General features: G+C 38.9%; 1 protein-coding gene across 9 annotated transcripts in view; it reads left to right on the top strand.

Annotated features, from left to right (window-relative positions):
* Positions 1-15,019, top strand: part of LOC130082297 (probable E3 ubiquitin-protein ligase HECTD4) — a 134,783-nt gene that overhangs the window by 62,192 nt on the left and 57,572 nt on the right. For all 9 annotated transcript variants that reach the window (XM_056247147.1, XM_056247152.1, XM_056247150.1 and 6 more), the window contains exons 43-48: positions 197-366; positions 498-613; positions 3,942-4,045; positions 4,317-4,478; positions 7,694-7,842; positions 7,988-8,067. In XM_056247147.1, coding sequence (XP_056103122.1) covers positions 197-366; positions 498-613; positions 3,942-4,045; positions 4,317-4,478; positions 7,694-7,842; positions 7,988-8,067 — 781 coding nt within the window. The remainder of the gene's footprint in view (positions 1-196; positions 367-497; positions 614-3,941; positions 4,046-4,316; positions 4,479-7,693; positions 7,843-7,987; positions 8,068-15,019) is intronic.

Genomic DNA, 15,019 nt, shown 5'->3' with positions numbered 1-15,019 from the left:
ATATAGAGTAACAACTCAATGTTTACTTACCAAGCAGCTGACAACTGTAAAGCCAGAAAAACAGATGCTTTGAAATACCATGTTGAGATATGATTAAATATGCCTTGCCATGTCTTGGCTTTGCCTCAGGACTTATTAAGCTTGCTCATTTCTGATGTCATGTCTTAATCTTGGAGCTCTTCGTGTTTGTTGTAAGGCTCTGCCGCTGCATAAGCTGTCCATCACAGAGAAGGTTGTTCAAGCAGTGCAGTCCATGTTACTGCCACAGGAGGGCAGTCTGTCCATCCACACGTCCCTCCCTGCGTCTGGAGACGGAGCCAGTCCTGTGATGGCTGTGGTGCGTCTTCTGGCCGAGATCAGAACTAGGTCAGAACCTCAATGCATCTTATATTGTGACATAGCACAGTCAAAACAAGAATGTGGACGAATGTGTCATTGTACAGTAGTGCTATGAACCCATATGGGATATTTATTGTGCGTGTCTTTGACTCTGTCAGAGCGTGTTTGGTGATGGCGCAGCTGCTTGAGGACAGCTCATTTTGTGAAGAGTTTATTCAGCAGTGTCCGGCAGCAGTGGAGGTGCTTAACCTGATAGCTCAGGAGTGCAGTCCTGGTGAGTGCTGGCAACAATAGAGCTACACTTCCTCTACACCCAAAAAGTGTAAATAAAATATATATTTCTATATATTTTATTATGCAAGCTGAACATTTTTTGTCGTGATTAATCGCACCCTTTTTGTGTGATTAATAGTGATTAATCCCACACTTATCATGAAATTAAGCAATCTTGTTTAACATTTACATTTTCTCATCATTGGCTATATCCAGAAAAGTAAACCATCGGATTGAAGGATGATTCTCACAAAACTGTATTTTTTGCAAGTTTTTTTCAAGGAAAATGTAGGTGTCTTTTTAAAAAAGGACACTTGGAGACTCCAAAAGGACACCAAATAACCAAATTATATAAGGAGTCTTTATAATTCATAAATGTATGCACACCAAAGAACCCATGAAAAAAAAACATTACAGATTTATTTTTTCCGAATTCAAAGTATGTGTACAGTGCAACAGCAAAAAGCTTGTTACCGTTTAGACAAGTCAAGTTGCAATACCAACCAGGACCACATGGAGATACCACAAAAAAAATAAAAAATAAACCATCTGCCTTGACCTGACTGTAAATACCTCCTACAGAACACGGATCCATTCAGAATTACTAAATACAGCAACATACACATGACAAATCAAAACATTATCCTGAATGTTTGTGGAAACATACATTTAATGAAATGTGTCTGTGCATAAATGCATTGTGCGATCAGTGCACGAGAGCGCGCACCCACAGTTTGTTTACGCAATATACAGTAGTGGACTCATGCATGCTTTACTGTACCTTGATGGCAATCCTCGTCCATCAAAACTTTTCTAGCGAGGCGCTGGTTTGCTTTATTCAGCCGGGAAACAGTGACAGCCCCTATATATATATATATATATATATATATATATATATACACTCACCTAAAGGATTATTAGAAACACCTGTTCAATTTCTCATTAATGCAATTATCTAATCAACCAATCACATGGCAGTTGCTTCAATGCATTTAGGGGTGTGGTCCTGGTCAAGACAATCTCCTGAACTCCAAACTGAATGTCAGAATGGGAAAGAAAGGTGATTTAAGCACCTTTTTGAGCGTGGCATGGTTGTTGGTGCCAGACGGGCCGGTCTGAGTATTTCACAATCTGCTCAGTTACTGGGATTTTCACGCACAACCATTTCTAGGGTTTACAAAGAATGGTGTGAAAAGGAAAAAACATCCAGTATGCGGCAGTCCTGTGGGCGAAAATGCCTTGTTGATGCTCGAGGTCAGAGGAGAATGGGCCGACTGATTCAAGCTGATAGAAGAGCAACTTTGACTGAAATAACCACTCGTTACAACCGAGGTATGCAGCAAAGCATTTGTGAAGCCACAACACACACAACCTTGAGGCGGATGGGCTACAACAGCAGAAGAGCCCACTGGGTACCACTCATCTCCACTAAAAATAGGAAAAAGAGGGTACAATTTGCAAGAGCTCACCAAAATTGGACAGTTGAAGAATGGAAAAATGTTGCCTGGTCTGATGAGTCTCGATTTCTGTTGAGATATTCAGATGATAGAGTCAGAATTTGGCGTAAACAGAATGAGAACATGGATCCATGATGCCTGGTTACCACTGTGCAGGCTGGTGGTGGTGGTGGTGTAATGGTGTGGGGGATGTTTTCTTGGCACACTTTAGGCCCCTTAGTGCCAATTGGGCATCGTTTAAATGCCACGGCCTTCCTGAGCATTGTTTCTGACCATGTCCATCCCTTTATGGCCACCATGTACCCATCCTCTGATGGCTACTTCCAGCAGGATAATGCACGTCACAAAGCTCGAATCATTTCAAATTGGTTTCTTGAACATGACAATGAGTTCACTGTACTAAAATGGCCCCCACAGTCACCAGATCTCAACCCAATAGAGCATCTTTGGGATGTGGTGGAACGGGAGCTTCGTGCCCTGGATGTGCATCCCACAAATCTCCATCAACTGCAAGATGCTATCCTATCAATATGGGCCAACATTTCTAAAGAATGCTTTCAGCACCTTGTTGAATCAATGCCACGTAGAATTAAGGCAGTTCTGAAGGCGAAAGGGGGTCAAACACAGTATTCCTAATAATCCTTTAGGTGAGTGTATATATATATATATGTATGTATATATATAAATACTTAAAAGCTTGAACCAAAGAACGTGTATGTTTGTGTGTATATTTAAACTAAAATTATTCAAAAATTAAATTAAAGATAAAAATATAAAAATGTATTTAAATTATTAATAAATACTATAATAGTATATAAATGATAATAAAATAACACTGTTCAGTAGGGGTGGGAATATGATATGATATTTTCATGATCGCTTAGGCATGATACATTATTGCGATTTTTAAACTCCCCCTGTTGCCAATGATTGAATCCCTTAAAACTCACCTTTCATCACCAAAATGACATATTTAAATGTTTTTTTTTTCCCGTGAAAAAAAATTCTTCATGCCTTAAAGGGACATTAAGTAAGAATTACTCCCATCTAGCGGTGAAATTTTGTATTTTGCATTCAAACGAATTGTGCTCTCCAGCGCCTCGCGTTTTCAAATGCGTGTTGCATCTACGGTAGCCGTTATGTACCAAAAAGCTATGACAGGATGTCTTCTAATAGCATTCTGCTCCTCCGTTTCTGCTGCTTTCAGTTACGTCACGCTGGCTCTGAACGAAAACGCGTTGTGGAAACGCGTTGGGGTACTTTTTGTCCCTCTCTGCTATTATAGTTTTTCAAGATGGCGGAACTCCATGGAAGCCTCCGTGGACTTACCCATCCCATGTATATAAATATAATAAATTCTTCGTTTACGAGGATAAATCCGATAATTGGCAGAGGTATTTGTACACCATTGGGGACATATTTATGAATAAAAATATTGATTTTAGATTATAAATTACCTAAAAAGTTACGTATAGTCCCTTTAAAATAGCTTGAATTTAATTATACACCCTTGCTTCATTTTACATGCGGATACATGAATATGTAAATTAGCCCCGCCTCCACTCACTCACACCAGCTCAGAGATCCACTCTATCAACTTGACTCAAGTTACTGTAGTAAAAACGCTGCACAATGGTATCGCTCTTTACAACATCGGACACATAACGGTAATTAATATGATTAGCCTTTTGCTTGACTATGTTATCAAACAGCTTATAATGTGTTGCTAATGTTACACAAACCATGTTCCCATTTGGCATCTCAGAGTCAGACAGCTGCCTTCAAAAAATAAACAACCTTTCTAACACCCTAATGAACAAGTCGAAGGTGACAGTATTCAGTTATGAAATGTAATTCTGTGTGTGTTTGTAGGAGAGCGTTTAGTGATGGTAGAGGTGCAGTGTGAGAGGGTTAGGATGCTTTATCGAGACTGTGCTCGTCCTCCACCACCTCCAGTACAAACTGATCAAAGACAGGTGAGTTGAGCCTCATTTTAACATGATCAAGAGAAGCCTTTGGGTTTTTTCTTTTAAAAATTGATTGATTAAAGTGTGATATTATCATTTATCTACTACCATTCTCTCAGCTTCCTGCTTGCATATATGGGCTGCCCTGTAAACACTAAACGATTGGCAGACATAAAGCTCCGCAAAGCCTTCTGATTGGATGAACCGATAATATGACCGTTTTTGATGATTTGTGAATAACTTGCTTAGCAAACACAACACTTTCTCTCTCTCTCCACAGCCTAAAGAAATCACATGGTGTCCGTCACGCGTCTTCCCTCCGGTTCGGGCCTGCATGTTTTCTTCACACTTGACCTCTGTGACCTTTCTGGCAGATCCAAGCGCGGGTGGAGGCCTTCCCAGAGGAACTTTCATCTATGCCACTTCACCTGTGCCTGTTCAGGTAACTACAGTCTGTTACTGGCACATGCACTAAAAAAAAAATACATATATATTAGGGCTGTCAAATGATTAAAATTTTTAATCAAATTAATCCGAATTTTCAGTGGATTAATCATGATTAATCACTATTTTACACCTGTATCACTATTTTCACTATTTTACTATTATATTTTTATTTAATCACTATTTTACACCTGCAATTACACCTGAATCCTAACCATTTTTTTTCTGAAATGCATACCAAAAGATAAATAACAGGACACAGATACATAATTTTGATATTATGTCTGTTTATTAATTAATGGTGGTTTAAATCAAACTGAAACATACTACACACCATAATATTTGTCTTTGTAATGTCCAATCGCTTCCTCTTTGGCATTCCTCTTAACCAGGATGTACAATTTACAGTATTCAATTGAACAGAAAGCAATAAATGTAGTCAAATCATAACAGTGGCCTACCACATTTTTGCACAATTTGAGTCATCTGTTGCGTTTTTATGTGGAAAAAAACATTTTCAATAAAACTTTTAAATCAAACCAAAGAACAATCTTTTACCTTTTCCTCCATTCTTTAATCCAGTTGCTCAAAAATCCAGTTGCTAACTACTATAACATGTTGCACTGAAACTGGTCTTTTTGTTTGAACATCACCTTTCAAATCTACTGAGCTTCATCATTTTTCATCAACTAACTTGTTCACATTTTCTGAAAGTAAAGCTGACCTTTTCTTGTTCACAATGTGACCTGCAACTGAGAAAAGTCGTTCACAGGGAACAGTGGTTGCAGGAGTGGCTAGATATTTGTGAGCTAGTGAGGCCAGCTTCTCATGGGCTCCTGAATGAGATGCCCACCACGTCAAGGGGCAGTCCTCCAATTTAATGGTGGGCTCTGCTCTGTACCTCTGTATGGCAGGTTGGACCTCTTCATCTTCTGATTCTGAATCTGAGCCCATTTGCAGAAGGCTGATTTTCTTCCTGGGTGGCCCATCATCATGTGTCTGTGAAGACTTTCTGGGTGACTTTTTCCTTCAAGTGTGGTCCACACCTCTTCCCTGTCTGTCTTGGGCAGGCATTTCAAGTCTTTGAAACAAGGATCCAAAACTGTAGCAATCTGGAGCCATGCATTGTTGAGCTGTTCTTGACGGGATGCTAGGTCCTCCTTGAACTTGGTCTTGAATCTCACCACATATGCAGGGTCCTCATCACAGGCTTCCATCTTGAGACGCAAGTGGCAGAGAGAAGGTAGTACCACAGAACAGGAGACATAGGCCTCTCCACCCAGGAGCTCAGTTACATACCTACGCACACAAACACACACATGCACACAGAGACAGTGTATTATTAGAACAGTGGTTATCAATATATTATTATTATTATTATAATTATTGTTATTATTATTATCATCGTTATTATTTTTTACATACATGTTATTGATATTTGACTTGGTTTAATTCATTCCAGAAAATAATCAAAGCAATGTTATTTGATAAGTTACAGACTGATTTACCTGCATGGCTCTAGAAGTGTCTCCAGCCTCTGCAGTTTATCCCACTCTGCTGCGATCGGCAAAACGAGTTTGTGCTCCTGATTGTCCAGGGCTGCGATGACAGCCTCTTTATTTCTGCTCACGCGCTTGACCATTTCCAGCGTCGAATTCCAACGTGTCGGAACATCCTGGATCAATGGCTCTTCCTTCTTCCCCAGACTGACTTGTTGTGCTTGAATCTCAGCAGCATTTGCTGGGCTGTGCTTAAAATGACCGACAACTTTGCGAGCCTTGGCCAAAGCATTTACAAAGCCGCTGTCAGCAAGACTCACTGTGACACTTCTCTGCACCATGTGGACACAGTTCATGTGTTCATAGCGTGTAAGTCGAATTGCGGCAACCATGTTGCGTGCACTGTCAGTCCCAATGGTTGTAGTCTTGCCCTCGATGTCCCACTTACGTGCAACAGACAGGAACTGTTCTTTACAAGCCTCCGCAAAATGACGCTCCTCAGTTTTTAATATAGTCAGCGCAAAAGACTTCAGTTCCCACGTGTCACTGATGAAATGTGCAGTTACTCCGAGGTAATTGTTGTTACTCACTGATGTCCAATGGTCTCCTGTCAGGGCGATATGATTCACTTGAGCCAAGACCTCTTTCCTTTTTTCTTTTTCTTTTTCATAGAGCTCGTGGATTTTCGTCATAACTGTGGCTCTTGACGGTGGCTTATAGAATGAGTCTTGAGACGCCACTTGCAAAACATCAAGGAAACCTTTGTCTTCTACAATGCTAATGGGTCTACAATCCTTTGCAATCCATTTTGCTATTGTGTTGGTCAAATTATCTGAGGATGATTTTGTTAATGGCCTGCGAACATTCAGCGTGGTCTGGCGCAAGCCACTTGCTGAACCTGACGGCCCAGCAAACGCATGTTTGGCGTTGACATGGTACCTCAAGCTTGAACAGCTCCGGTGAAATTGAAACTCCTTGTTACAAATCTTGCAAATAACCTTGTACTTGTTAACTGTACCATCATCATTCTTTTTATATTTGAATCCGTCAATAGGCCCACTTTGCTCACCTTGCTCCATCTCGCCGCTAGCTCCCAACCACTTTCCTGACCTGAATAATTTATCACACTGCGCATGCGTGAAATGCGTTAATTTTTTACGTAATTAACAACGAACAACTAATTAACGCCATTAACGCGCTATTTTTGACAGCCCTAATATATATACTTTGATTCCACAAAGACACATTAAATTGATCAAAAGTGACAGTAAAGGCATTGATACTGTTACAAAATATTTCTATTTCTAATAAATGCTGTTTTTTTAACTTTCTATTCATCCTGGGGGGAAAAATGACACTGTTTCCACAAAAATATTAACTGTTTTCAACATTGTTATAGTAAGAAATGTTTCTTGAGCAGCAAATCGGCATATTAGAATGATTTCTGAAAGATCATGTGACACTGAAGACTGGAGTAATGATGCTGAAAATGCAGCTTTGCATCACAGGAATAAATTACATTTTAACATGTATTACAATAGAGAAATATGGAGATATTTTAATTAAATTATACTATTATTTTACTGTTTTTACTGTATTTTTGATTTTTTTTTTAAATGCAGTGTTGGTGAGCATAAATGACTTCTTTCAAAAAATGACTTTCTTCTTTCTTTCTGTATCTTTCTTATTTTCTCTCTCTTTTTTTGGGTTCCAGGCTCCATCTTTTTACTGGGAGATAGAGATTGTTTCTTTTGGAGATTCGGAGGATGATAGCGGTCCTATAGTGTCGTTTGGTTTTTCCCCGGAGGCCGAGAAGAGAGACGGTGCATGGACGAATCCTGTCGGCACCTGTCTATTCCACAAGTACTGTCCCAGTCTTTTTATCCTTTCATTCAATAATCTTTCACTTGAACTGACTATCAACCTGTTCTTTCGGTTCCTCTCTGCTTTCCATTCTAACCCCTTTCTTTTTACATGTCGTCCTTGTTGTTGTTTCTCTCCCGCTCAGTAATGGGAGGGCAGTACACTATAATGGCTCCAGTTTGCTGCAGTGGAAGAGTGTGAGACTAGACGTGGCTCTACTTCCTGGTGAGACAGGACCTTGTTCCAAGCGGCCTTTATTAATTTGAGCATTCAGACATTAACCACAAGCACATTATGTTGTTCAAGCCGACTGCCTTTATGGGCAACAGTGTTGGGGAAGCTACTTTGGAAACTGCTACAACCTCAGTTAATTATTGAACTCAAAAATGAGCCCGTCGGCCACCGTAACTTCTATTGGTTGCAATTCACAACCTCACCTCTAGATGCCGCTAAAATTTACACACTGCACCTTTAAAATATACTTTAACTCCGTTTATACTCTGTTGAAACTTGTAGGAATTGATTGTCATGTATTCATCTGGAATGATGAAGTTGCGATTTTAGTACATTTTAAAATATATGAAGTAAAATATATTAATGTAATATGTTATATGCAAATGACACGTTACATAAAATTACTGTATAATCAAGTACTTCACATGTGCTATAGTATGTTAGTTAACATGTCATAATAAGTGCACTTATTTAAAGCACAACAAAAGATCATTAAAACACAATGGTTTAAAATGTAAAACAAGAATGTATTTGTCAATTTAATTATAATATATGACATTTCACAATCAGTTTTTTTCCCACGAATGTGAGTTGGCCATGCTATTCCCTAACTTCTATAACTAATGCTTTCTTTTTGCTCCTATTGCGCTCCCTAATTACTCTTTATTTCAATTGTATTTTCCCATTACCATTTTGTTTTTCTGAACTTGGGTGATTATTATTGACCCCAGTCGAACTTCAAACTACAGTTTGTGTTTAAAGATCTATGGAAGTAAAATAATGCCAAATGTTTTTGAAACCAAAAAGCCTGTTGAATTACTTGGAAAAAAATAGGCATTGCTTTAACCCTGCTTCCATTTTAATGCATTGTATTTTTTTGGGCTGAAATTCAACATGATTGAATAATTTAAGCAGTGAATATTTCAATTCAAAACATTTCAAACACTTTTCATTATTAAAAATGCAATAATCCATATTCAACTTTCATATTTCACTTCCAAAATATTCAAACTGTTTTAAATTGCAACCTATAATATTCAACAGGCAATTTTCGGTCCTTTTTTTTCTCTTTGCAAATTCGCTTCCACAAATTCAGTGGTTCAAATTCGACAGTAAATTCAACGTTGACATCCAGGAACTGCAGGAAAAGCAGTCGATTACAGAGCATCCCCTTCATCTGCTGTTAGTCGACCTCACCAGCAGGAGGTGCAAACGTGTGTTGTTGAAGACCAGAGCAACAGTTAGAGCAAGCCATTCATTCATAAAAACTCATTTACAGCAAATGAGCATCCATTAAGTTTTTGTGATGATTATCTGTGTCAGTTTATATGCGGAAAAGATGATAAAGACACAAAAGCTGTGTTTGTTTCATTCAATAACTTCATTGTTACTTTCCCTGTGTAGCCTACATATTCAGCTTTCTCTACCATGAACAGGATTATAATCAGTTTCCCCTCAATACCTCATCATACTCGAATAGATTCCCCTTCCATCGGGACAAAACACTTAATGGACTAATACAGTGATATACATTTTAAAGACCAAACTCGCACCTTATTGGGGATGTAGGCTGTAGCTACAGGCAAGCAGACTCAGAATATGAACGTAACGCGCAAAGTTTCATGCTGAGCGTTTCCCAGTGATATACTGGCATAAAATCAACACTTGATCAATTAATACTAACACTTTCTCTTCTATTCTATATATTTATGTAAGTATGCCTACATGTACTGAATTAGATTAAACTGGGAAAGGTCATAGCACTTGCATATTGTTGTCCTATTGTTAGTTTAACTGTAAGTCGCTTTGGATAAAAGCATCTGCTAAATGTAAATGTAAAATTGGCTTGACATTGGACATTCGCACATTTATGGGACATTCGCACATTGGTATACATGTTTCTAACTTCAATAGCAAACTTCAATTTATTTGAATAACTATCAAAAATCTAAAAGGTGTGCATTTCACGAACACTTCACAGTTGGTTTTATGACTAAGTTGTTCTCTTCAAATGATATTGAAGTTAGAAACGCGTGTGTGTACCAATGTCGTATGTAATTTCAGAGACGGTCCCTAAATGTGCGACTGTCTAATGTCAAGCCGACTTTATGCCAGTATATCACTGTGAAACGCTCAGCATGAACTTTGCACGTTAAATTCATATTCTGAGTCCAACTGCTTGCCTGCGAGTTTGGTCTTTTATATCACTCTGTATTAGTAATTTCAAAAGCAGTTCTGTAAAAAAAGTAATTTTATATATATAGCCAATATATATATATATATATTTTATTAGGCCTATTATTATTATTTTTTTGATTCCCTACAACCTAGAGTTTTTAAAAACATGGTTTTAAGTAAAGTGTGATTTGCCAGGGGGACGGGGATTTCCTTCTGGTCTAAACATCCCTGCTTCTGCTGAATTATTTGAATCCCCACACCCCTCCCTCCACAGTAATCAATGCTATAGGCTACTTCACCAATAGACCATATCAAATATAAAATAGAGATATGCAACAGAACAAGCACGTTTAAACAACGATAAACAATAAAATCAAAACCAGCGTTTCAGTTGTCCATAGTTCAAGTGGCCTTAATGCATGCACGGCTTTTCAAAATTTCACAAAGCGTTTTGAGATTATTTTGAATGAAATATTGAAGTTTATAATTAAGTGTTTTGGCAGACCACGCCGAGTGGCCCTATGCATTTTTCTAAAATCGGGTTTTATTCGAACTTTTGCTAACGACAAAAGTTTATCTGTCGTCTCTGTCTCCGGGAACTGCGCGTCACAAAAATGAACCGAAAGCCACTTCAGCTCAGTCACTATAAGAAATCGGCTCTGTCTAATGCCTTTAAATGTCTAAATATTCAGGCTAATAAATGTTATCTGATTATGTAATCCATATGAAAACGAGAGGTACAGAGGATCTACTCAAACATGTAGCCTATGTAAGCGCTTCCCAATGAGAAAATGACAAGGGTGAAAATCTCGCTCTAATGAAATGTAGCAGGCTAAATCGCCCTGAATTAAAATGTAAAAACAGATCAAATAATGTATTTGTCGAAATGTTGCGATATTGTTTCATTTAAGTTCATAATTATTCTATAGGCCTACATGTTATTTAATTTAGCAGCATTACCACGAAGCACCGTGGTTCGATATTTATTTGAATAATAAAAAAAATAATAAAAACTTAATTCACAAATTGCATGCCTGGTTGAAAGGATCCAAAGATCCCTGTAGAATTTAATATTAAGTTGAACATTTTGTTCATGACAACAAATGAACATGCGTTTTTTCAGATTATATTTAGTTTTGCTTGGAAAAAGCTGGCCCAAACCAGTTTTATTTCATCAATTATTGAAATAATGAAATATTTAGTAATAAACTTTTATGACAGAAAATTCACTAGGCTACATGTAACTTAAATCATTTAATTCCTTCATTATCAACACTGTCTAGAATAGCGATTTAAGTGTGAATTACGACTTCTCTTTGTGTTAAATCAGCCTCAGACTCCGATAGCCTGTGGGGGGTTGGGGGACAGTTCAGTGCTGTGCGCGCAGGACAATAGGCCTAGGTGTTAATGTTCCTCTTTCATATGGAGAGCGAGGGAGACTAAATAAACTTGTTAAAAAGAGATTCAGCGCGAGAGAGGCAAAGAAAAACGCATGTTTTAATTTAATTATGTTGCTTTGGACAATTTTCGTTTTGTAGGCCTACTGTTTTAATTGTTTAATGTCATTTATTTGGCAATACAAATTTAAAATGTCGCAAGAATAATATTAGCCTAGTGTTTCTTATTTTGCATCGCAAAAGAAATAAACTCTAAACCCGATGCAACCCTGTTTTAAATAAAAAAAAACACTTTATTTAAACCTTGAAATGTTCGAACTTGGTTTCAAACTTAAGTAATTTTAGTGTTCTTTTACATTACACAATAATTTAGCAGACTAAAGACGAGCTTCTTCATTTTCATTTTCTGATGCAATCGGCTGACAATCTTCCTTCATCAGTTTGTGTCCTTTGTGCAGCGGCTGCGGTTCTACTGGAATGTAGCAAATTTATGTTGTAATGATAATTAAACAAAACTCTTGACTTTAAATAAGTAAACAGTTATAAACAGTTAGCTATTTAAGCATCAAGAAGGTAAAATATAAACGCTGTTGGCCAACATCGGTTAACAACATGTATGCCACATTGAGATTCGATCTCGGGTCGATTGAAGCTCCCTGAAGCTCGTGTTGATGCGTTGATCACTGAGCCACCGTTTGTACGCTGTTAGAGTTAAAGTCTTATGCTTTTGTAAAGCTTCATTGATGTAGCCTAAATGTTTTTATTGCAATGTTTTATGTTTTCATTATTTATTCAATTTCATTTCAGTATTTCAGCCTAATTTCAGTATTGTGGTAATGAATTATTTTAACTACGTTTCACTTGTTGAATTCATCTGCTACCAGCTTTCAATCGCTCTGAATGAGCAGCAGATTACGCATTAGAGAGAATAAACGAACACTTTTCAGAGTCTATGATTGTAGCGCCTCTTAGCGGTAAAAGGTAGCAAATACACCCCACATTTTACCGCCGCGGTGGAACGGCTGATGTGGGCGTTGTCATGGCTTTCCTCTACATTTGCGTTTGAATAGCGCGCGTCCTCCGTGGGCGTGTCAGATTAACGCGTAATGAAGTGTAATGAGCTGGGGAAAAAAATTCTGACAGCACTCTCTTTTCATACAGATTACATAAACTGAGAATATTTGTTTTTTATATAAATTACTTCATTGAAAAGAAGAGAATTCAAGCTTCATAAAGAAAAATCTCTCGTGCCTGTGTGACAAGTATTTGCAGAGTTAGAGTTAATTTTTCGGACGCGTTTCAGAATGGACTGCACTGACAGAGAGAAGGCAAAACTCGCATCATGTTTATTTTTCTTCATTTGACAAAAAGCACAACACTTTGTTTTTATTGTGAGTATACAGAAAAATAATATACACTAAACAGGATCGACTGATGTATAACACTTACATGTAAGATTAAAATCAACAGAGTATTTTGAGTCTCTTTTGCACTGATAAGAAAAAAAGTCTGCCTATCGCGCCGGCGCGATAGCCGACCCCAGGGGGTTAAGCTAGGTTAAGCGTTTTATATGTCCAGCAGGGGAATCCTGAAGTATTGAGGGAAACCCTAGTAGCCTACTGCGTGCAGCACATCTCCGCAATATAAAGTTAAGGCAACTAAACAACCAAGAGAAATATATGTCAACCTCAAATGTAACATTGGATCTGTATATCCGCATTGGGGAATAACATTATAATTTCGTTCACGATAGAGAAACATGCATGTAGGCTACACAGGAAAAGTAACTGTGAAGACACTGAATTTAACATAAAACAGCCTTCATAATAATCACAAATACACTTACATTGCTGTAAATGAGTTCTGTTTCATTCTTACTGACCGCCAGAGGCAGTGTAAACACTATGGATTATCGCAGCGCCAGCTAGATAGGTCGAGAGAATATACCAACAAAGTCACGTGGCGTGACGTATGCTGAGCCCTGGAGGGTAAAGCTACAGTAGCTCAGCACTCTACCTCTTTCGCTTTCTCGCCTAGTTGAGATAGGTTGTATTGGTTGAGTGACGCGCTGTCAAGTGCAGCTTACAAGAGCAGCGAGATTCGTCCTCACAAGCTGTGACAGCGCGTGTCTACGCTCTTTCAAGGATTTGGATTTTTTCAAGGATTTGGATTTAAATTAACGGCACTTGGTGAGTTTTGTTTTTTCATATTGCTTCGTCGGTAACACTCTGTGCCTCTCGGTGCAATCCGGTGGCTTGTGTTTGCCGCGCTATGAGTTAACGGTCTCCCGTTGACATAAGTTATCTAACGTTACTTAGAGTGTTTTTTCCTCGTATCCATGTAACACTTTTTGTCCCTCGGTTCAATCCGCCGGCCATTTTAGACACTTATCTTTTTTCATAAAATTTTTGTTGGTATTACCTGTCGGTTCACCCGAGGTAATCGTTTTATTTTATTTTTATTATTTTTTCATCCCGCTTAACTTAACCTTACGGTACTATCCGAGGGTGTTATTAGCGAGTAACTATGGCTCACAGCTCGATAGCCACTGGTTTTCCACTGACTTGTAAGCTGTGCCCTAATAATCTTCTCCCTGACGACGGTCATGACATCTGCCCGTCGTGTTTGGGTGTTCAACATCTGCGAGAGGCTCTCACGGACCCGTGCATGCACTGCAGCCTTTTGCCTATGTCGGAACGACGGCTCCGTCTTGCCGAGTTAGACCCTAATTCTACAGTGAAACTAGGGCAGTTAGATGTAGCCCCTTCGCGCACTCGGAAGCGCAGGGCGTCGGCGGCAGCTGGTGCTCCCCTCCCAGCTAAGAAGGCCAAATCGCGAGATGATGAACATTCACATGTTGAGAAAGGTTCACTTTCTATGACGGTGTCGGTGCTTTCTTCAGAGATGGCAGAGCTGAAACGCCTGCTTCACTCACTTCAGCCGGTCACATCTGCTACACCTGTGAGGATGACACAGGAGGATGAGAATGTTCAAAACCAGGGAGCTGGGGAAGAGTCTCTTGATTCCCCTTGTTTTTCTCATCGTTCAGAGTTTGATGTGCTTTCTACAAGTGCTTCAGATTCCTTTTTTCACGATCATGGGGATCCTATGGATGTTGCTACACAACCATCACCTCAGGCTGTTTTCACTGGTTACCCAGCAGCAGAGGGCTCTAGTGGGGGGTCAGTTCAGTCGTCTGGACAAGCCCAGTCCTCCTCCGATGACACTTTGGCTGTGCTTCGAATGGCAGCTGCTCGTCTAGGACTTGATGAGTCACCTGTCCAATCTGCACAAACTAATGTGTTTTTCAGACAGACCACAGCTGCAACTTCTTTTGCCATGCCACCATGTAAGGATTTTGTGGCTGA

The sequence above is a fragment of the Rhinichthys klamathensis genome, unplaced genomic scaffold (assembly GCF_029890125.1).
Source record: "Rhinichthys klamathensis goyatoka isolate OS25496 unplaced genomic scaffold, OSU_Roscu_1.1 h1tg000042l_1, whole genome shotgun sequence".
Taxonomy (NCBI): domain Eukaryota; kingdom Metazoa; phylum Chordata; class Actinopteri; order Cypriniformes; family Leuciscidae; genus Rhinichthys; species Rhinichthys klamathensis.
This window is presented reverse-complemented; position numbering and strand designations above follow the sequence as displayed.